Genomic DNA, 22,890 nt, shown 5'->3' on the forward strand with positions numbered 1-22,890 from the left:
AACCTATTTTGTGTGTCTTTTTCTTACTGATTGGTAAGGATTCTTTATTCTCTGTTGGATATGTATCTTGGAATCCTCAGTAGAGTATGGAGATAAAAACTTTAGCAAGAATTCTGTACCTAGATAACTTGCCTTTCTTATGAAACGACCTCATAAGAACATTTCCAAATTTTCAAGAACTAAAATTTCCTGAAAATGCACCAAAATAAATCATAGATGGGGAGCAAAAGGCAATATATTTACTTTATTCTCCATTTGAAATGTATTGTAATGCTAAACACCTTGATTTATAACAAAGGGAAATATGTTCATGAGGGCATCGGTGAAAAGCCTGAGATAAAATCAAGGGTGTAGGGCTGGCATTGTGGCATAAAGGGTTAAACTGCCCCCCTGTGATGCTGGCAACCCATTTGGGCACCGGTTTGTATCCTGGCTGCTCTACTTCCAATCCAGCTCTCTGCTAATGCACCTGGGAAAGCAGCAGCAGATGGCCCAAGTCCTTGGCTCCTGCATACATGTGGAAAACCAGGATGAAGCTCCTGGCTTCAGTGTGGTCCAGCCCCAGCTGTTGCAGCCATTTAGGGAGTTCTCTCTCTAACTCTGCCTTTCAAAGCTTTTATTTAATAAATATAAATTTCATAGGTACAGCTTTTGGATTATAGTGGTTCTTCCCCCCATACCTGCCCTCTCACCCCCAGTCCCGTCCCACCTCCTACTACCTCTCCCATTCCATTCTTCATTAAGCAAATAAATAAATCTTTTTTTAAAAAGTCAAGGAGGAAATGGGGGAAGTGGTTCAGGTGCTGACTTATTTCTCTCTACAAGTAACCTTAATGGTACCAAAAGCATATGATAGATTTTCCAAATATCTAGAGTAGTGCTGGTAGGGGGAATAAAAGAAGATTACAAAACCCACAGCAAATGATAGGAAAGACCGAAGACAAGGAAGCAAGCATAGAAAATGTGAAATGACAGGGGACCAAATACTTAACAAGGAGAGAAAACTCACCTGTTGGATTTAGGTCTAACAGCATTCAGCAGTACCAAAGGGGCTAATAAGCCTTACCTCCCTATAGGAAGAATGACACAAGCATGTACTGCATAGAGAACAGCACTCCGGCCTGGGAAGCACATGTGAGCCCATTGCCACAGTGAAAAGACTTATCTGAAAGGCAGAGAGGGGGAGGCAGAGAGAATGAGGTCTTCCATCCTCTGGCTCCCATTGACCGGGGCTGGGACATGGCTAAAGCCAGGAGCAGAACCCCCCACCTGGTATCCCTCGTAGGTGGCAGGGCCCCAGTACTTGGGCCACCTCCACTGCTTTCTTGGGTGCATTGGCAGGGAGGGAGGTGGGAAGCAGAACAACCAGGCCTCCAACCAGCACTCTGGGTGCCAGCTTTGCACACAGTAGCTTAACCTTCTGTGCCACAGCATTGGCCTCCCACTGTCATGTTTTGTTAGGGGCAAAGTGGGTCCCAGGCACAGGTCTGTGCAAGGTACTGTGACGATGGATACAGCGTTGTGTAAGTCCACAGGTGGTGTCGTTGGCAGAGCACTGCAGGAGGAGAAGGCACATCCATGCCCAGGATATGTTGTTAAAGAGAGCAGGCCAGTTGTTCTGAACATGTCCTGCTACCTTTCTGGATTGGTGTTGGTGATGTTGCTTAACTTAAGCCTGAATTATCTGCATTTCCTACAGACTGCAAGTTAGCTCTGAGTATTTGATTAGGTTCAGATAAAACTTTCTTTTCCTCCCAGAAACCTTTTATTTAAGGAATACAAACTTCATGCATTTCATAGATGCAGCTTTTTTTGGGGGGGGGGGGCAGAGTGGACAGTGAGAGACAGAGACAGAAAGGTCTTCCTTTTCCGTTGGTTCACCCTCCAATGGCCGCTGTGGCCAGCGCACCGTGCTAGTCCAAAGCCAGGAGCTTGTCCTGGTCTCCCGTGCGGGTGCAGGGGCCCAGGGACTTGGGCCATCCTCCACTGCACTCCCGGGCCACAGCAGAGAGCTGGACTGGAAGAGGAGCAACCAGGACAGAATCCAGCGCCCCGACCGGAACTAGAACCCTGTGTGCCGGCACTGCAGGCGGAGGATTAGCCTATTGAGCTGCAGCACCAGCCATAGATGCAGCTTTAAGAACACAGTGATTAGGCCGGCGCCGTGGCTCAACAGGCTAATCCTCCGCCTTGCGGCGCCGGCACACCGGGCTCTAGTCCCGGTTGGGGCACCGATCCTGTCCCGGTTGCCCCTCTTCCAGGCCAGCTCTCTGCTGTGGCCAGGGAGTGCAGTGGAGGATAGCCCAAGTGTTTGGGCTCTGCACCCCATGGGAGACCAGGAAAAGCACCTGGCTCCTGCCATCGGAACAGCGCGGTGCGCTGGCCGCAGCGCGCTACCGCGGCGGCCATTGGAGGGTGAACCAACGGCAAAAGGAAGACCTTTCTCTCTGTCTCTCTCTCTCACTGTCCACTCTGCCTGTCAAAAATTAAAAAAAAAAAAAAACAAAACAAAACACAGTGATTCTTCCCACTGTACCCACCCTCCCACCGATACTCCCACCCCTCTTCCTCCTCCCTCTCCTATTCCCATTCTTATTTTTTACTAGTATTTATTTTCAGTTAACTTTATACACATATGATTATACTAAGAGTTCAATAAATAGTATGAAAAAAATTGCTCCGCAGGGCCGGCACTGTGGCTCAGCGGGTTAACACCCTAGCCTGAAGCACCGGCATCCCATATGGGTGCCAGTTCTAGTCCCAGCTGCTCCTTTTCTGATCCAGCTCCCTGCTGTGGCCTGGGAAAGCAGAAGATGGTCCAAGTCCTTGGGCCCCTGCACCCATGTGGGAGACCCAGAGGAAGCTCCTGGCTGTGGATTGGTGCAGTTCTGGCCGTGGCAGCCAATTGGGGAGTGAACCATCGGACGGAAGACCTCTCTCTCTCTCTCTGCCTCTTCTCTCTCTGTGTAACTCTGACTTTCAAATAAATAAATCTAATTTAAAAAAAAAAAAAACTTTTAAGTTCCATCTTTTTTTTTTGGGCAGGCAGAGTGGACAGTGAGAGAGAGAAACAGAGAAAGGTCTTCCTTTTTGCCGTTGGTTCACCCTCCAATGGCCGCTACTGCCGGCGTTTCGTGCCGATCTGAAGCCAGGAGCCAGGTGCTTCTCCTGGTCTTCCCATGCGGGTGCAGGGCCCAAGCACTTGGGCCATCCTCCACTGCCTTCCCGGGCCATAGCAGAGAGCTGGCCTGGAAGAGGGGCAACCGGGATAGAATCCAGCGCCCCAACCGGGACTAGAACCCGGTGTGCCGGCGCCGCAAGGCGGAGGATTAGCCTGTTAAGCCACAGCGCCGGCCTAAGTTCCATCTTTTTAAAAAAATTGTTCAACGCTTGAGCAGATAAAACTTGTTAGAAAAGATTTTATTTGAGAGGTAGAATTACAGACAGAAGAAGAGACAAAGAGGTCTTCTATCTGCTGGTTCACTCCCCAAATGGCCACAAATGAGCCATCTAAAGCTAGGAGCCAGAAGCTTCTTCCAGGTCTCCCATGCGGGTGCAAGGGTCCAAGGATTTGGGCCATCTGCTGCTGCTTTCCCAGGTCATAGCAGAGAGCTGGATCAGAAGAGGAGCAGCTGGGACTCAAACTGGCGCCCATATGGGGTGCCGGTGCTGCAGATGGAGGCTTAGCCGACTATGACACAGCACTGGTCCTGAGCACAGAACTTTACCAAAAAAAAAAAAAAAAAAAAACAGTGGATGCCGTTACATCCATACTACATCATATTCAGATATCTGATTGTCCCACTGTTAGTGATGCCCGGTGGATCACTAGGTTAGGGTGGCGAGAGCCGGGTCTCAGCACTGTAAAGGCATTTTTCCCCCTTTGCTTCTGACCAGTAATCTGTGGGCCATACTTTGCTGCCTTGTGATTGTTCAGTTCCCCACCCATCCTAGAGCTCGTGGTTTTGCATCTATTGATGATCCATAGTAAATTTTTCATTTAGGATTGCAAAATAATGATTTTCTGGTTCTACCGTGTATCTTTAACATCTGTCATTTTTCTAAATATGGATACCTGGAAGACGTGCTTAGCATAATGCATGATTCCATTACTTGAAGTATCTAAAATAGTCCAACTTGTGGCAGTAGCAAGTAAGATCATGGTTACAAGGAGGTGAGGGGATGAGGAAATGAGAGTTGCTGCTCAGTGGGTTTAGAGTTAGAGTTACCCAAGGTGAGTTCCAGGGGTCTGCTGTACCGTGCAAGGCCTGCAGCTCATGGCGCCGTGTCATACACGTCAGAGGGCACATCTCGTGTTGAGTGTTCTTACCCAAAGTAGCTGCTCTTCTTCGTCTTTTGACTACCCTCTCACAGAACGCCAGGGCCATGCATAACTTCCCTTTAATCACTAGTTATCAGAATGTGGGTTGCTTTAATATCTGGCTCACTGGTTGGAAGACATTTGTGAGTGTGTTTGGTTAAATGTCCTTAGCACCTCTCAGGTCAGGGCACGTCTTAGACTGTTTCTTGGCCAGGCAGCCAGTGTGACAACTGTGGCTATGTGAATTCAGTCATAGCTTTCCTAGTGTCATTTCTTTGAGTTCGGAATATTTTAATTATGTTAGGTTCAAATGCTGTTTAAGGTGTCTTTAAAAAGAGTATGATTCAGCACTGAAAGAAAAAGTTATTGTATATGCAAAAAAGTATGGAAACTAGGCTCCAGTACATAAACATGATGTGAGCAAAGCAAGTTTGTGATTGGTGAGTGATGGCATTCAGAATCTTGTAAAGCAGCAACCTGTTTGACTTCTATTTTTTTATGTGTGTGTAACGATATATAAGGCAGATCTGTCTGAACAAGTCTGGAAGCTCTTTCAGAAAGATGAAAAACTTCAATGATATAGAAAGCATTCCCTGGTTTAAGGGCCTGGGTCTTAGCCTTGAACAGTACCTAGTAAAACTGGGCACATTACAGCAAGTGACTGAACATTGACCTCCAGTGGTGAGGAAAAGAGGGTCTTTGTCTTAGCATTCTTAGGGACCCATGAATGTTTCTATAGTTACTGTGTCTCAGTTACATTACTGTTGCCTAGATTATCCCAGATGTGGCCAATGGGAATCCCCTTAAAGTCAGTGCCTGTGCTCTTGGGATATATCCCAACCCCAAGCATTCCTTGCTTTTTGTACAAAAGGTCCAGGGCACACATTGTACTTCTCCTGCCTTAGATCTTGAATTAACCATTTCTCCAAGGACACCTGCTTCCTTCCAGTAGATAAAAGCATTTAGAATCAAAAAGAGAGCTAGGGGTGCTTACAGCTACAGTTTGACTGCTTTTATAGTCTCTTGGTGACCAGACCACAAGTTCATAGTGGTATTTACAATTAAATTTAACAACACAGGCTTATCACTTAATGTCATTGATTTCTTAAAAATTATGGGAAAGGGAAAAGGCGCTCATCACTGATTCAGTCCCCAAATGCCCAGCAGGGTGAACTCAATCCAGGTCTCCCACATCAGCACTGCCTCCTAGGGTTTGCATTTAGCAGGAACCGGAGCTGGGACTTGAACCTAGGCACTCTGATAAGGCATATAGGCATCTTAACTGCTAAGGCCAAATACCTACTCCATGAACTTTGATTTTTATACTTTCTTTTACACTTAGTTTATAACTCAGGAACATTTAAGTACCTTTTATAGGGTTAAATATACAGAAAAACTACATGAAAAGGAGACATTTATGGAACAATAGATTGATAGTTGACATGCAGAAGATGTATGTATAATGGTATGCATTTTCCCACATATGTGTAAACATGTGAGGGTAATTAAGTTTGTGGATGTATACTAGCTTTCTAACTAAGCATGCTTTGTTGGGAATCCCATTTCTTCCCATAGAGTAGCTTCTGCCCTTTGCAAAACTGTTCTCAGGGAAAGGGATGTGATGAGAGCACTTGCAGGCTGCCTTGCTAACTGTGGTGGGTGCCCTGGTTGTGTCCGGGTTGGGTCTGCCCTTGCTGTTCGGTGACCTTCCGGTGAGAAACCCAACCAGCCCGTTTCCAGGCTGGCTTGGTGTTGGGTTTTTGTATCTTCTTTCCCACTACTGGGGATGGAGCTGCCAAGATTTAGTTTGCATCTTCTCCTTGAAAGATCTTCCCCTGCCCTCAGCCATGTGTGTTGCGTTTTTCTGATTCGGGGCAGAAGGTAGTCACCAGAAGCTACATTATATTCCAGTTCCAGTGTAAGACCCTGCAGTCGACCCGTTCTTTTTGAATTTTCTCCAGACAATAGAAACTGGAGCTGAGCCCAGAAATCCTGGCATGTCCTTATGTTCTATTTTCTGTATACCATGTGGTCTCCTAGTGCCTATAAAGAGCTTTCCGACCACTGCTTCCAGCATCAACATCCTTCTCTAATCCTCCCTGTTTTCAGGTTCAAATCGTGTATATTTAGAGCAAGTAGTTTTTAACTATTTCATTGAAAATACTCACTCGTTGATGAAAAGTGTTAAGCCCTGCCATCTCCTTGAATCCTCAGGGTTCTGAGATGTGTGAACAGTGTCCTCTGCCTTAAGGCCCATCAGGGTTACGTAACTTGCCCACAGTCTTGCAATTTGGCAGAACCTGGACAGTAGCTCCCTGTTGAGTTCATGTTGCATGCCAGGTTCTCCACTCAACCCTTTGTGTGTTTTCCACGAGGATTAGCAAGGTTGGCCCGGGTCTCATCCACGAGATCCGTGTTTGGTCTAATGTGCCTCAGTAGTTAGGGTAACGTCTTGTGATTCCATCGCTGGTAGTGCTGCAGGATACATGGGGCTTGGGGAGTCCAGAGAGCGAGTCAGTCTGAGAAGGTCCGGTAGCTTGGCCTTAAGGGACGAGTCTTTCCAGAGGCCTTGCAGATGGTGCCCTGCAATGTGGGGTCTGTTTCTGTCTAATGTGGACTCAGCCATGGGAAGTAGCATGAGCAGATTTCTGGGGAGCATAACTGGTGGTATTAAGATGACTTGAGGCCAGGTAGGAGGAGCCTGTGATGGTAGCCCAGGACAGTGGGGAGGGGCCTCCAGCCTCCAGCAGCAGAAGATGCAGGTAGTGGGCAGCTTTGGGCAGTTCATCTGCTAGGCTGCGCGTTCCTTTGCTAATTTTTTCTTCAAACCAGGAATGCAGCCAAACTTGGTTTCAGCTTGCTCTTACTCTCCTGTTCTTAGTGTTGGTAAAATGACACTTTTATATACCTTTATGCTCGTGTGTGTGCACCAGCTGTAGCATATAAAGCAAGGGTACCTCAAAAAGATTGTGCAAAAACAAAAAAAAACTGAAATCCATGTGTAGTTCCTTGTGACAGAATTACTGAGTGAGAGGGATCTTCCGTCAGCTGGCTCCAGCTGTAATGGCTGGGGCTGGGCCAGGCTAAAGCCAGGAGCTTCATCCCATCTCCCATGTGGGTGGCAGGGGCCTATTTGCTGCTTTCCTAGGCCATTAGCAGGGAGCTGGGTCAGAAGTGGAGCAGGTGGGACATGAACCGGCACCCATATGGGATGCCAACATAATAGGCAGTGGCTTAACCCATTACGCCACAATGCCAGCTCCAGTTTTTTCTTAATACTTGTTTTCCATGAACTTGTTGAAATGCTCTTGTATATGCTATAGCAAAATGAGGTGCATCCCCCTCACCTCAATACCTTAGAAGTCATTTTCTGTCAGTAAATCTGGAACTGCGTAATTCCTTTTGACAGTGCTTAATATTCCATAGTATAAATGTGCCATGATGTATTTAACCAGTCTGTAACAACAGACATTTACATTTAGGATTCCTGTGGATGTATCATTTAATACATATGCAGGCAAAATTCCTAGAAACTAGCCCTGAAAACTTTGAAGTCCTTTGAAATTTCTGTTTGGAATTATATACTTGAAGTTTCCAAATTGCTTCCCATGCTGCCTATTTTCCTGTGTCCCCACCAATGCAGTAAGTTACTACATTTTTTATTTTGATTCATCTGAAAAGAGAAAAATGTAGTTTTGCTTATGAGAGTACTGCAAAAGGTTAATGGAAAATGGAATTAAAAAGGTACACTTTAAGTGAACTTTTAGAAGTACTTATGTTTGAGTCATTTGTGTTTCTCTAAGAACCATTCTTTTTCCTCTTGTGTTGCTGACCTTATTTAATTGTAGTTCTTGGTGTGGAAAGAAATCAGTCCTTTGGTATTTCTCTTCAGTGTGATGTTTTTCTTTCAGCTTAATTTTTACTAATGATTACTGTGAAGTTTTGCTGTGTTTTAAAACTAAATGTATCAGGTTGTTTTTGATAGCTTCTGAATTTCATGTCATACTTAGAGAAGTTCTTCCCTACTCTGATTTTTATTTTTATTTTATTAGACACAGAGATCTCATCCACTGGTTCATGCCCATAATGCCCACTGCAATAGCCAGGGCTGGACCAAGGTGATGCCAGGAGCTAGGAACTCAATCTGGGTCTCCCATGTAGGTAGCAAGGACCCAAGAACTTGAGCCATCACCAGTTGGCTCCCAAGGTGCACATCAACAGAAAGCTGGAATCAAGTGGAGTTAGGACTTGAACTCAGGACTCCAAGACAGGATGTGAGCATCCCAAGTGGTGTATTAACTGCTGCACCCGGCGCCTGCCCTGGAAGAGCTTTCTCAAAAATAGGAGAACTTTGTTTCTGTTTCTCTGCATTTCAAATAAATAAAAAATTTAAAAATATATACAAACTGAGGCTGGCACTGTGGTGTAGCAGGTAAAGCTGCCGCCTGCAGTGCTAGCATCCCATATGGCCGCCAGTGAGAATCCTGGCTGCTCCACTTCCAACTCTGCTGTGGCCTGGGAAAGCAGTGGAAGATGGCCCAAGTCCTTGGGCCCCTGCACCCATGTGGGAGATCCAGAGAAGGCTCCTGGCTTTGGATAGGCACAGCTCCAGTTGTTGTGGCCAATCGAGAGTGAACCATCGGATGGAAGATCTCTCTTTCTCTGCCTCTCCTTCTCTCTAACTCTTTCAAGTAAATAGATAAATCTTTTAAAAAAGAAATATATATATATATATTTCCATTTATTTCTTCCCAACACTTGTATGGTTTAATTTTTAAAGTTTGAGAGGCAAGAGAGAACAACCACACTCCCATCCTCAGGTTTGCTTTCCAGATGTCGGCAATGGTGCCCGAGTGGGACCAAAGCTGGGAGCCAGGATCCCCTGTGTGGGTGGCAGGTGTCCTGTTACTTTGAGTCATCATCTCTGCATTGCTGGGAGCCGGAGGTGGGTATTGAACCCAGGCACTCTGGTAGGTGATGTATGTGTTGTCACCACTAGGCCAAATGCCTGCGCCCATCTAATTTTTTTGACATTTAAATCTTTCGTACATTTGGAATATATTTTGGGGGTAGGGTATCAAACTCTATTTCCAGTCATCACCAAACCATGCATTGAAAAGCTACTCTTTACCCACTGAAGAGAAGAGCCATTAGGTGTCTTCCTGTGTGTAAGTCTTGTCTTCTCAGCTAAATCATGCCGTTTTCTAAAGGTCACAGTCTGGCCTCGCCCTGGCTTCCCTCTCCCGTCAAGCTGAGCATGATGTTCTGCATAAAATAAAAGGTGTGAAATGACTGTTCTTACATTCTAAAATTTTTGATTCTATGCATAGTACACAAAACAGACTCTGTATAGTGACAGTTTATAAAATGAACACTAGTGTAACCACCGCCTCATTCCAAAAATAGGCCATTTCCAGCCCCATGGAGTCCCTGTGTACCTTCCCTAGTCGTGGTCATCTCCCCGCCTGAAGAGGTAGCCACTCTTGATTTTGTGACAATGATTTTTTTTTTTTTTTTAAGATTGAACCATATGAGATTGCCATTTCTTCAAGGTGGAAAATTGTTGAATATCTACCATTTCATATTTCAACCTCATGATTGTACCTACCTGTGCATGGATCTCCCAACTGTATGGCTTAGTTTTAGTATTAAGTAGAATCTTACTGGATTTGTTCTGTCTGGTGCTGCTTTCACTTACTGTGGTGTAGCAGTCAGTCCACTCTGGGACCAGTGCATTTCACTTATCCGTTCCACTGCTACTGGGTTCTGGGTTGTGTCTAGTCAGTTGGACTTCTGTAACAAAAATATCAGAGTGTTGGTAGTTTAAACAGGGGACATTTATTTTGCACAGTTCTGGAGGATGGAAATTTCAAGATCAAAACCCCAGCAGATCTGGTCTGGAGAGGGCCCACTCCCTGACTGGTAGACAGCTGCCTGCTCACTTTGTGCTTCTGTGCCCAAAACATTTAGTGTGGAGAAGGGGAAAAGGCAGGAGGACTGTAGCCCTCTGGTGTCCCTTCTCATAAGGGCTCCACCTCCAAATAGCATGCCTTCAGGGTGTGAACTGGGGGTGTGTAGAGGGGAAACACAGATTCAGAGCATAGCAGGCGGTTTGCAGTTTGGACATAGCCAACAATGCTGTATGTGTGTCTTGATGTGTGTGACTGAGATTTCTCTAGATCAGGATTAGCAAATTATGGCCCACTGCCTGTTTTTGTTGTTTGTATTTATTTTAAAATTTAAGTTTATTAGAAAGGTAGTGAGATACGAGAGTGAGAGCTTTCATCTTCTGGTTCACTCCCCAAATGCCTACAGTAGCCAGGGCTAGGCCAGGCTGAAGCAAGGAGCCTAGAAGTCAATCCAGGTCTCCCATGTGGGTGTCAGGACCCCAACTACTTGGGCCACACCTGCTGCCTCCCAAGGTGTGCATTAGCAAGAAGCTGGAATTGGAAGCAGGGCCAGGAATAGAACCCAGGCCAGCATGAGATATAGGAGTCTTAACCACTGCACCAAACACTTGCCCCTGTGTTTATTTTTTTAAAGCTTTTTTGTTTTGATATAATTTTGTTTGTAGGTTTAGAGAATTCCTGTGTGCCCCTTACACACTTTTCTTTAATGTGATTCCTACATTATTATCATACACTTAAAATGAAGAAATTCATGTTGATACAATACTACTAACCACAGACTTTTTGTATTTCCTTTTTTTTTTTTTTTTTGATGGGCAGAGTTAGTGAGAGAAAGGTCTTCCTTCCATTGGTTCACCCCCCAAAATGGCCGCCACGGCCGGTGCTGCACCGATCCGAAGCCAGGAGCCAGGTGCTTCCTCCTGGTCTCCCATGTGGGTGCAGGGCCCAAGGACCTGGAACATCCTCCACTGCCCTCCCAGGCCACAGCAGAGAGCTGGACTGGAAGAGGAGCAACCGGGACTAGAACCTGGTGTGCCGGCACCACAGGTGGAGGATTAGCCTAGTGAGCCACAGCACTGGCCTCTTTTTTTTCTGTTAAGGTCCTTGTCTGATGTGTGACTATGTTGCATTTAGTCATCATGTCTCCTTAGACAAGAAACAAATTTACCAACTGCAGAACAGTATGTGTACTACTGTGTCTTTAGGTCTTTTTGTTTTTCCAGAGTTGCTATTATGTAGCCACTTGAATCTAGTTTCTTTTGCTTAGAAAAATTCATTTAAAAATCATCTATGTTGTTACATGAATCAATACTTTGCTCGTTTTTAAGTGACTTTAACATGAAACATAATTTTTTAAATGATTTATTTATTTGAAAGAGTAAGAAGAAGTAGAGATGGTGAGAGAGAGATTATCTTCCATCTGCTGGTGTACTCCCCAAATAACTATAACGGCCAGGGCTGGGCCAGGCTGAAGTCAGGAGCTGGGAGCTTCATCCAAGTCTCCCATGTGGGAGACATGTGCAGGGACCCAGGTACGTGGGCCATCTTCTGCTTTCCCAGTGCGTTAGCAGGAAGCCATACAGGAAGTGGAGCAGCCAGGAATTGAGCCAGCCTCTCATATGGACACCAGGGTCAAAGGTGGCAGCTTAACCTGCTATGCCACAACACCGGCTCCCATAAAACCACCCACTTTAAAGTGAACAGTTCAGTGACCCATGTTATGCAAACACCATCTAGGTCTAGTTGTTTTTCTTTTTTTTTTTTTTTTTTTTTTTTGACAGGCAGAGTGGACAGTGAGAGAGAGAGACAGAGAAAAAGGTCTTCCTTTGCCATTGGTTCACCCTCCAATGGCCGCTGAGGCCGGCACACCGCGCTGATCCGATGGCAGGAGCCAGGTGCTTCTCCTGGTCTCCCATGGGGTACAGGGCCCAATCACTTGGACCATCCTCCACTGCACTCCCTGGCCACAGCAGAGAGCTGGCCTGGAAGAGGGGCAACCGGGACAGAATCCGGCGCCCCGACCGGGACTAGAACCTGGTGTGCCAGCGCCGTAAGGCGGAGGATCAGCCTATTGAGCCGCGGCGCCGGCTAGGTCTAGTTCTAAGACATTTCTTTTTATTTATATTTTTAAAATTAATATAAAGAGAACAGATTTAATATAGTTTGTAGATGTAATTCTAAGAATATAACGATGCTGGGGCTGACACCATGGCTCACTTGGTTAATCTTCCGCCTCCAGTGCCGGCATCCCATATGGGTGCTGGGTTCTGGTCCTAGCTGCTCCTCTTCCAGTCCAGCTCTCTGCTGTGGCCTGGGAAGGCAGTGGAGGATGGCCCAAGTGCTTGGGCCCCTGCACCTGCAAGGGAGACCAGGAAGAAGCACCTGGCTCCTGGCTTCAGATTGGTGTAGCTCCGGCCGTAGCGGCCATTTGAGTGATGAACCAATGGAAGGTAGACCTACCTTTCTCTCTGTCTCTCTCTCTCACTGTCTGTTGGGGAAAAAAAGAATATAACGATGCTTCTTTCTCTTTCTCTCAATTTTTGTGATAGTTCCAAAACATTGCATCACTCCAAGACAAACCCCTGCACTGAGAAGTTAGTCCCCACTCCTCTCCGTTTCTGTGGGACAGTTCACATGAATGGAACCATGCCATCTGTGACCTCTGTGTACCTGGCTTCAGTGACATAACATGCTTTCAGGAACCATCCATGTTTGTTTTTCATTTTTTAAATTGTGATAGAATAGATACAGCAACATTTGCCATCTTAATCATGTGTGAGAACACAGTTCAGTGTCCTTACACTCAGTATTGTGGTACAGCAAGTTATTTCCAAAACTTCCTTATCACCCTAAACAGAAATTCTGTACTCTTTAACCAGTAACTCCCCATTCTCCACTCCTCCCAGTCCTTGAAAACCTCTAGTCTGCTTTCTCTCTCTCTCTCTGAATTTGCCTCTGGTAGATACTTCACTAAGTGTAAGCATTTAGTATTTGTCCTTTTGTGTCTGGCTAATTTCACTTAGTGTGTTCTCCAGATTCCCTGTGCTGATTATGGTTGAGTAATGTTCCATGGATGGGTGTATCATGTTATTTACTCATTCTTCTGTTGATGGACACTTGGGAATTTTTCACCTTTTGAGGGATGTGAATGCTGCGGCTGTGAGCATTGGCTTGTTTGGGTCCCTGTTTTTAGGTCATTGGAATATTTACCTGGGAATGGAGTAGCTTGCTAAACGCTGCTCTGGAGTACATCTCTAGACATGGAGTTGCTGGACCATATACCATCTTACTCTTTAGCTTTACTAGATAATGATTAGCTGAATTCCAAAGTGGTTAGTCTTGACACTTGGTTTTATCAGATTAAGTTTTTGCCAGCTTGGGAGTGTGTGTGTGTGTGTGTGTGTGTGTGTGTGTGTGTGTGAGAGAGAGAGAGAGAGAGAGAGAGAGAGAGAGAGAGAGAGATTCATTGTGATTTTAATGGAATTGAACAGATTTTCCCATTGGGCTTCTTGTTTTGTGACATGCCTGTTAATTTTCCAACTGGTAGTTTGTCTTTATGAATTAATGCTGACTAATTGATATCTCCAAATAACACTTAGTCTTTGTGTTTCTGCAGAACAAATAGTGGAGAAAGATGAAGGTCCGTATTATACTCACCTGGGATCTGGCCCCACAGTAGCCTCTATCCGGGAACTCATGGAAGAACGGTGAGTGATGCATGGATGTTGGGGGAGAAATGGGCCAGTTGTTAGTTGGAGACGAATCTTAAGTGCCCTTCATCTTCATTGCCTTGTACTGGGAGGTGTGCACAGAGCAAGCCCTGGTCCAGACTGGAAGGTAGAATGTAGGATTTTCACTTCTAACTTGAATCGGTGGCTCCAGCCTCCTCTTCTGCTGAAGAGCCGTGGTTGTCTGGTTCTGTGTACTGTGGAGCTGATTTCCAGCGGTCTGAGTTGTGCTTTTCCATGGTATTGTCTGATGAGCTCCTCGGCCCTCTGTGTGTCCTAGAAATTGGTGGCTGGGTCTAAAAGGCTGATTGGCATCAGAGTTTGGCTTTGTCAGTTTTTGTTGTTGTTGTTGTTGTTGTTGTTGTTTTAAACTACCTCAGAAGTAGTGCTCTGTAATCCCAAGAACATATTACAAACCTTTGGCTAGTGAGAGCCTGTTCAGTACGTCACGTGAATCCTTTCGACATGATCCTAGGAGTCCTTAACGGCTTTCTTGGTTTCTCATATGACAGCATGTTCTGGGCTCTTGTACAGTTATCCAAGAAGTTCTGGTTCTTCTTATTAGAGGTAAAGTATTTAAAGAACGGACTCTAGGAGCTGGTGCTGTGGTGTAGCAGGTGAAGCCACTGCCTGCCACGCTGGCATCCCATATGGGCGCTGGTTCAAGTCCCAGCTGCTCCACTGCAGATCCAGCTCTCTGCTAATGGCCTGGGAAAGTCAGTGGAAGATGGCCTAAGTGTTTGGGCCCTGCCACATATGTGGAAACCCCAGGAGCAGCTCCTGGCTTTGGCAAGGCCCAGCCCTGGCCATTACAGCCACCTAGGGAGTGACCCAGCAGATGGAAGATATCCTTCTCTCCCACTCTCCCTCTCCCCCCATTTATTTCTATCTCTATCTCTCTGTAACTGACTTTCAAATAAATCTTTAAAAAATATATTTGAATTCTAGGGGAGCTTTACTGCTACAATGGATTGTGCATTGTTTTTAACATCATTTTAGTAGAACTAAGTTGTATTCTGTGGATTTTTAAATTTAACAGTTTTTAGGTATGTGTGTGTTGTCGGTATTTTTAAAACAGCTCTTATAGAGACTTTAAAATCTGTGCACATATCTGTAGCACGTGGCCAGTGCTCTGGGTTCCAATCTGTGGAAAGTTATTTCAGCTCGGTGGCTGAGAGCGTGGGTGCTGGAGCTAGGTGAGGGTCTAGTCCTGACCCTGCTACTTCCTGTTGTCCATGTGGAAGCTGCTGTACTCTGTTTCCTTATTTGCAAAACGGAGATGACAATAAACACTGTAAGAGTGTTGTGAGGATAAACCAAACCAGTGTAGAGAGGGCACAGAGTGCTTGTCCTAAGTACTGTGGAACAGGGACGCTTTTTCTACTTCATATCCTTATTCAGTGATTGGATTTTGTATAACATGCATTAGCATTTTATAATAAAGGCAAGCAGAAGCAATGTAGACCCAAGCATGTATTTGCTCTTACGTAGACATAGAATTGTGAGGAAGGTTGAGTAGCTTAGAGTTTCCACAGATTTGAGAACCAGATTCTGACTAGCAGAACCAGACTAGCCCAGCTAATATAATAGGGATGAGGCCAACACTATGGCACAGTGGGTTAAGCTGCTGCCTACAGCGCCGGCATCCCATATGGGCACCAGTTCGAGTCCTGGCTGCACCACTTCCAACCCAGCTTCCTGCTTATGTGCCTAGAAAAACAGCAGAAGATGGCCCAATTGCTTGGACTCCTGCACCCACATGGGAGACCCAGATGAAGCTCCTGGCTTGGGCCTGACCCAGCCCTGGCTATTGCAGTCATTTATGGAGTAAACCAGTAGATGCAGTCGGTCTCTCTCTCTTTCTCACTCTCATTCTCACTTTCGCACTCTCCCTCGCTCACTTTCTGCCTCTCCTCTCTCTGTAACTTAGCCTTTCAAATAGACAGTAAGGAACATGCTTTTGACTGAGTGAATGGATGAAATGTGAGTTGGGTGGAGAACTATGATCTGTGGCAATCACCCTTGATTTCCTAGACTAGATGGAAACACTTATGATCAAAGTAGCCCATCAGAAAAGCATTTGATCAAAGACCCCATCTTTAGAGTCAAGCCTGATTTAAAGGGCATCTCTGAATCCATGAGAACAAAACAGATTTGCCGCTCTGTGTGATTGCACATGCTTGCCTGCTTGCACCCACATGTATGTTTCCAGCTTGAACCTGGCAGCATTTTGCCAGTGGTTTCCCCCCGCCCCAGTGTTTTAGAGACAGAGGGAAAGAGCAAGTGAGCTAGCTCCCATTTGCTGGTTCACTCCCCAGATGCCCATCAAGGCCAAGGCTAAGCCAGGCTGAAGCTTTGAGCCAGGAGCCCAATCCAGGTCTCCCGTGTGGGTGGCAAGAACCCAATTACTTGAACCATCAATGCTGTCTCCCGGGGTCTGAATCAGCAGGAAGCTGGGGTCAGAAGAGGAACAGGGACTCAAACCCAGGCACATGGACATCTTGACTGCTGCACCAAACGCCACATTGCCAGTAATTTTGTGAATGATCTCTACCTTGCTGTTGGTAGGAGAGTCGTGTGTGCAGGTCTGATCAGTGATAGGTTGTTTTGGGTTTTGCTTTGTTTGGTAACAATTTTATGAGACTTCCGGGCAGCCCTGTAAATTACTTTTAGTTCTAGAAGGAGGTGTTTTGAAATAAGGATTAAGAGCTAGTGATGAACTTGAGATTTGTCTTTTCTCCCTCACTGCTTTAAAAATAACAGCCAACTGTAAATTTTTGAGAAATTGATCCAAGGGAGGAATTCCTCAAGACTAGGAATACTTGTGTTTTTCCTCAGCAACTGGTTTATTTTTATCTCAAGGACCTTGTAAATCATGTAACAGATTGCATTTCCGTCTTTCTGTTGGCTCTGGTGAGCTCAGAGCCAGATTTGTGTACCACCATTAGGAGGGAGGTGATTTCTCACCTTTGGCCAGCGGGTGCCTGTGCAGGTTCACTCCTGAGTCCCTTTGACATCGCTCTAGGTAGGAAGTCTCTCGTGGCTTTTTGGTTTCTCATTGACGGGATGTTCCAAACTTGTTTCTCAAAACACAAATCCCTGCTGATTTTGGTACCAACGTATTCCCCCACACACCCCTGTTTTCATCACCTGTTACTTTTACCTTATGGACATCTTTTTAAGATCCTTTCCAAAACAAGAAGAAGAACGGACAGCGATGGAATCCTCTGGCTGGGAAAGGTCCTGGCTCTTCCCCTGGGCCTCTCCCTCCCCTGTTTGTGGGCAGGAGCACCCTACTGGCAGGGGTCAGAGAGACAGGGAGGGGAGATAGACTGAAACCAAGGTGCTGCTTTTAGGTTGTCTGGTAGAGTTTTGGAGAAGAGGAAGACGAAAGCAAATCCTAAAGCATGCCAGTGTACTTCTGGCCTTCATACATCCTGGGTGTCCGGGTCCTTGTTATAGGTAACGAGTCGGGCGTCAAACTCACACCTGACTGGTGCACGGCACGCAGCTTTGTCCCCCTCGGAAGGGTGTCCTTGGCAGCCTAGAGCTTTGTTCAGTGCTGGTTCTGTGCTCAGGTCCTCTGAGCTCCGGCGGGGTCTGGTCTTGTCACCGCGTGGTGGAGCCAGCCCTGGGAGGCACAGCTGCAGAGGTGTGGTTGTCTGAGAGGTGTCCAGATCTGCTGGGGGCTTGGGGCAGCACAAACCACTAGGCCTCACCTGAGCTCTGGCCAGGCAGAAGCTTGGTCTGCGATGGGCCCCAAGAGTCTTGGTTCCATTCCTGCCAAGTCCCAGGTGCTGCTGCTGCTGGTCCTGGGACCATCCTTGGCTGAGTGCATCAGGTATTGTTGGGAGGAAGGTTGCAGATGGGTGCGTCTGAGTCCTAGAAGGGCATCTTCATGAAAGAAAGACGTTTAGCAAGAAAGAGCTAGAGATATCTGGTTATCTTGAAACACGAGTTCTTTAAAAAGCAATGAAAACCCAGCTGATCAGACAATGCTTGGCTCCAACATGCATTCGCCGCAGGATGTGTTCCTCGTCGAGGGCTGGGGAGGCCCTACTCAGAGCCGCTGTCCGTGTCCTCAGCTCACCCTCCTGCGGGAGTGCAAGCGAGCGCAGTGCGGTTGCCCCAGGCTCTGCTTCCCTGCAGGGATCCCCAGGACACACCGAGGGCCGGAGCCTGCGCTGTGGGTGGCTTCCTGATAAATGCCGGCTGAGCTGAAGTTGTCCAGGAACCAATGAAAAGCAGCACTGTGGGACCCAGGCCACGCTGAATAAATGCTAAATCCTGGCTGCAGATTCCTCCTGTAACAGACTGACAGAGCTTTAGAGTGTTGTGGCTTTGCTTTAAGGATTCTTTCTTTGCGAGGCAAAGAGAGGGAAAGGAATGAGGAGGTGAGGAGAGAGAAATCTCCCATGTACCGGTTCACTGCCCAAGTGCCTACAACACCTGGGGCTGGACAGCCAGAAACCCAGTCTGGGCCTCTTGCAAGTGGGTAGCAGGGACAAACTATTTGAGCCTTTGCCTCTCGCCCCCCACGGTGCTCATTAGCTGGAAGCTGGAATTGGGAGTGGAACCAGGACCCACACCCAGGCACAACATGGGATGCGGGTGTTCCAATGGCAGCATGACTGCTGTGCCAAAGCCTGAGAATTTTAGGGTTATAGTTAGCAAAAGGATGAAAGTATTTCTGATAAGATCTTAATGGAACATGGAACTTGGAGGAATCTGCCTATTTTTCTTAAAAAAAAAAAAAAACCATTCTTCAATTACAAAAATGAAATAAAAGTTTTTTGTTGTTGTTGTTTCTAAAGTCTCAGAGTAAATATAGCTCTCTGGCCAATTACCTTTCAGTCTAAGCACTGACAAGAGACAGGTGTGAGTGTACATGATTTGGACTGAGCAGGAGCCGTCATAGCTGCAGTGTGTGGCTTGGGTTCCTTCCACTTAATCTCTCCCTAGGCCAGGTCACATGGCACTAAGCATTTCCATTGTGTGGACATTGATTTTTTTTTTTTTTTTTTGCCAGTCCAATTCTTCTATTTTATTTTAAGATTTATTTACTGGGGCCGGATTTGTGGCATAGCAGGTAAAGCCACTGCCTGCAGTGCCAGCAGCCCATACTGGGTGCTGGTTTGATTCCCAGCAGCTCCTCTTCTGATCCAGCTCTGTGCTGTAGCCTGGGAAAGTATAGATGATGGCCCAAGTTCTTGGACCTCTGCATCCGAATGGGGGACCTGGAAAAAGCTCCTGGCTCCTGGCTTTGGATTGGCACAGCTCTAGCCATTGCGGCCAATTAGGGAGTAAACCAGTGGATGGAAGACTCTCTCTCCCTCTCTCCCCCCCCCCCCACCCCACTTCTCCTTCTTTCTCTGTGTAACTCTGACTTTCAAATAAATAAATCTTTTTAAAAAAAGATTTATTTACTTTTATTTGAGAGGTAGAGTTACAGAGAGAGGGAGAGACAGAGAGGTCTTCCATTCCACTGGCTCACTCCCCAAATGGCCACAATGGCCAGAGCTGGGACCATCTGAAGCCAGGAGCCAGGAGCTTCTTCTGGATCTCCCACTTGGGTGCAGGGACCCAAGCATTTGGACCATCTGTCACTGCTTTCCCAGACCATGAACAGAGAGTTGGATTGGAAGAGAAGCAACTGGGACACAAACCGGCATGCATGGATGCTGGCGCCACAGGCAGAGGCTTAGCCTACTGTGCCACAGCACTGGCCCAGCCAGTCCAATTCTGAAAATCTAGATTGTTTCTAATTTTTCTGTTCTTGATGAGGCAGTGAACATTTTGTTACTAAGCCTTGGGGCACTTGTACAGCTATTTCTGAGGTAGATTCCTAGAAGTGGAATGGATAAGAGTGTGTATTCTAAAGCTGTAATCACATGATGTACTGTTAAGTGATATATTAAAGTACTGTGCCTGATCAAGTTGATTCACCACAGAAATACAAAGATTGTTTGATGTAGACAGGCTGTTAAAATAGCATGCCATATTAATTGATCAAAGGATAATTGTTCACTTAACTATCTCCTTAGATGTTAAACTGTATTTAATCCAAGTAATCAACTTGATTAAAAATCTTGAACAAAGACCCTTGTCAGTAAGGAGGCCTGCCTCTTTCCAAAGCTGGCAGGGGGTGGGGGTGGGGGTGGGGGCGTCTTCAGTGAAGGCAGGGAACAAGCAGAGATACCTGCTAGTGCTTCAGATGCACCTGGTGGTACAGACCCCCAAGACCGGAACAGCCTCATGAGGAGTGGAAAGCAGCAGCTGTCGACTGATGTGTTAGTGCACTCTAAACTTAAACTAATAAAATCGTGATTCAGTGAGATGGCTTTTACATGTTAAAAGTAGTGACTATGGAGCTACTCCTTCATGCCAAGAACTTTAAAGTTCTCTAAACACCGCTGTCCTTGTGAATTACCATTTGATCTTTACCAAGGCCAGGAGGTAGGAATCATTGGTGTCTCCGTTTTACGGATGAGAAAACTGAGGCCTAGAGAAGACTGGTGATTGAGGCCGGTGCTGTGGGGCAGTGGGTTAACGCCCTCACCTGAAATGCCGGCATCCCGTATGGGCGCCGGTTTGAGACCTGCCTGCTCCGCTTCTGGTCCAGCTCTCTGCTATGGCCTGGGAAGGCAGTAGAAGATGGCCCAGGTCCTTGGGCCCCTGCACCCACATGGGAGACCTGGAAGAAGCTCCTGGCTTCAGATCAGCGCAGCTCTGACCGTTACTGCCAATTAGGGAGTGAACCATCGGATAGAAGACCAACCTCTCTCTGCCTCTGCCTCTCCTCTCATTGTGTAACTGTTTCAAATAAATCTTTTAAAAAAAAAAAAAAGTCTGGTGAATGACAATTACTAAGAAAGTGTATGTAGCTAGATACCAAGGCCCAATTTTAGTATCCTTTTTAAATTTTTTTTTTTCACTTTATTTGAAAGGCAGACAGACAGGTGGAGAGATCTTTATCTGTTGGCTCACTCTCCAAAGCCTGCAACAGCCAGGATGGGGCCAGGCCAAAGCCAGGAGCACAGAACTCAGTCTAGGGCTGGGTCTCCCCTGTAGGTGGCAGGGAGCCCAAGCGTATGAGCCATCACCTGCTGCCTCCTGGGATGCACATTAGCAGGAAGCTGGGTTGGAAGCAGAGCAGCGGGGACTCGAAGCAGGCTCTCCAGTATGGATAATGTGAGCATCCCAGGCAGCGACTGAGCCGCTGTGCCTTTCGCCTGCCCCTCCCAGGCAGTCCTTTAACCACCATTGCCCCCATAGAGTTGTGTGGCCTTGGACAAGTCATTTCAACCCTGGGGGCCACAGACTGGTCACCTGCGAACCTTGTATGGGGGCTGGGTAGTCTCAGGGCAGTGGCTGGACAACCCTGTGTGTGTGAGGGTGGACGGGGGCCGGGGCTCTGCAGGAACCAGGTATGTATGTTTTACTGTCCGGGGGAGCCTGGGAGCCTGTGTTGGTGCTTGGCAGGGGCACCCTCCTCCCCCCAGCCTCACCTATTCATCTTCATTGTGTTCAGATGTCAGCTGAGGTAGTTAAGAGAGAACAATAGGGTTTCCCCACTTATTTTCTTCCATTGAATTTATAAATAGCTAACTCTCAGGGTGGCTCAACTGTCACGGGGGTGGATATAAATGCCTGCATGTAGCTGTGGCTCGGGACCCTTCCTGGAGTCTCAGAGGTAATAACTGGGCATTCTGTGTGACTGCACCTGTCCTGGGACCATGGTGGGGCCAGATGAATGGGAGTGGAGAAGGAGCAGGAGAAGCAGAGCCTGGGAACCTGGACCTGGCCACTGGGTCTCTGTAGCCTCCAGGCAGAGAATAAACGTTTAAACCTGTCTCTCCCCTCCCTCTCTCCCCTCCCCTCCACAGTAACTAGATACCAAAGCTGAAGGCAGGGAGCTGTACCTCCTGCTGTGAGCTGTTCTCCTTTGGGCTCTGCTGTGCTCATGGTGGCTTCTGTCTCCCTCTCTAGGTACGGAGAGAAGGGGAAAGCCATCAGGATCGAGAAGGTCATCTACACCGGGAAGGAGGGGAAGAGCTCCCGTGGCTGCCCCATTGCAAAGTGGGTGAGTGCTGAGCCCCTGCAGCCAAGGCCGTGCCTTGTCCTCCCGGCCCTGGATGGGTATCACCGAGCAGATTTCCTGTCCTTGCGGGTGGGAGCAGGTGCTCAGTTGGGGTCATTTGTGCCAGCCTCAGCTGCTGCGCTCCTCTTGTTTAAATGCCATCCCTAGGTCCTGGGCTGTGTCCGTCATCACCCAGGTGGTCCCTGTTGGCTCAGTGCCATTAGGGATGGGGAGAGGGAGAGCTGGAGGTGCTGTCTTTACCTGGCACTGGGTGCCAGTGGGGGCCAGTTGACTCCTCTTCCCCTCCACATGCCCCAGCACTGCCAGCGCTCCGATCTCCCACCTGCAGGCAGGCACAGAAGAGAGGGCTGGCTGGCTGAGGCCCAGCCTGCAGGCTAAGGCTGGGCCAATGGCTGGGGTTGAACAGCCCTGCCCGTGTTTCTGAAGTTGTCAGAGACTCAGACTCCCATCCGCCAACCCAGAGTTCTTCTGACTCGGCCCCTCTGGTCCCCAGAGAGAGCTCTAAGCGGCGGAGCACCTGTTTCTGCAGAATGTAGCTGCAGATAGCACCTCCGGTGGCTGTGGGCACAGCATGGTGTCAGGTGCTTGGCCGGGGCATGCGTGTGGAGCGTGGCAGGCTCAGGCACCGTGTTCGAGCTGAGCTGAAGAGACACGTGATGGTCAGGCAGGCTCGAACAGCAGAGGGTGACAGACAGGTGTCAGGGTGCCAGGGAGTTCAGGGGCCAACGTGCCGGCTGGGCTTCCCTGAGAAGCGGGGCATGCCTGGAGCAGTGGCCACGGGGCTGGACTGAGTGGGCCAGGGAGAGGGTAGAGAATCGCTCCTGGTGCCAA

General features: G+C 47.4%; 1 protein-coding gene across 1 annotated transcript in view; it reads left to right on the forward strand.

Annotated features, from left to right (window-relative positions):
- The window catches only part of TET3 (tet methylcytosine dioxygenase 3), a 110,025-nt gene that overhangs the window by 64,203 nt on the left and 22,932 nt on the right, over nucleotides 1-22,890 (forward strand). The window contains 2 exon segments of the mRNA XM_062209679.1: nucleotides 13,847-13,937; nucleotides 21,948-22,041. Of these exon segments, the coding sequence (XP_062065663.1) occupies nucleotides 13,847-13,937; nucleotides 21,948-22,041 (185 nt within the window).

The sequence above is a fragment of the Lepus europaeus genome, chromosome 13, assembly GCF_033115175.1.
Source record: "Lepus europaeus isolate LE1 chromosome 13, mLepTim1.pri, whole genome shotgun sequence".
In the NCBI taxonomy this organism is placed as follows: Eukaryota; Metazoa; Chordata; class Mammalia; order Lagomorpha; family Leporidae; genus Lepus; species Lepus europaeus.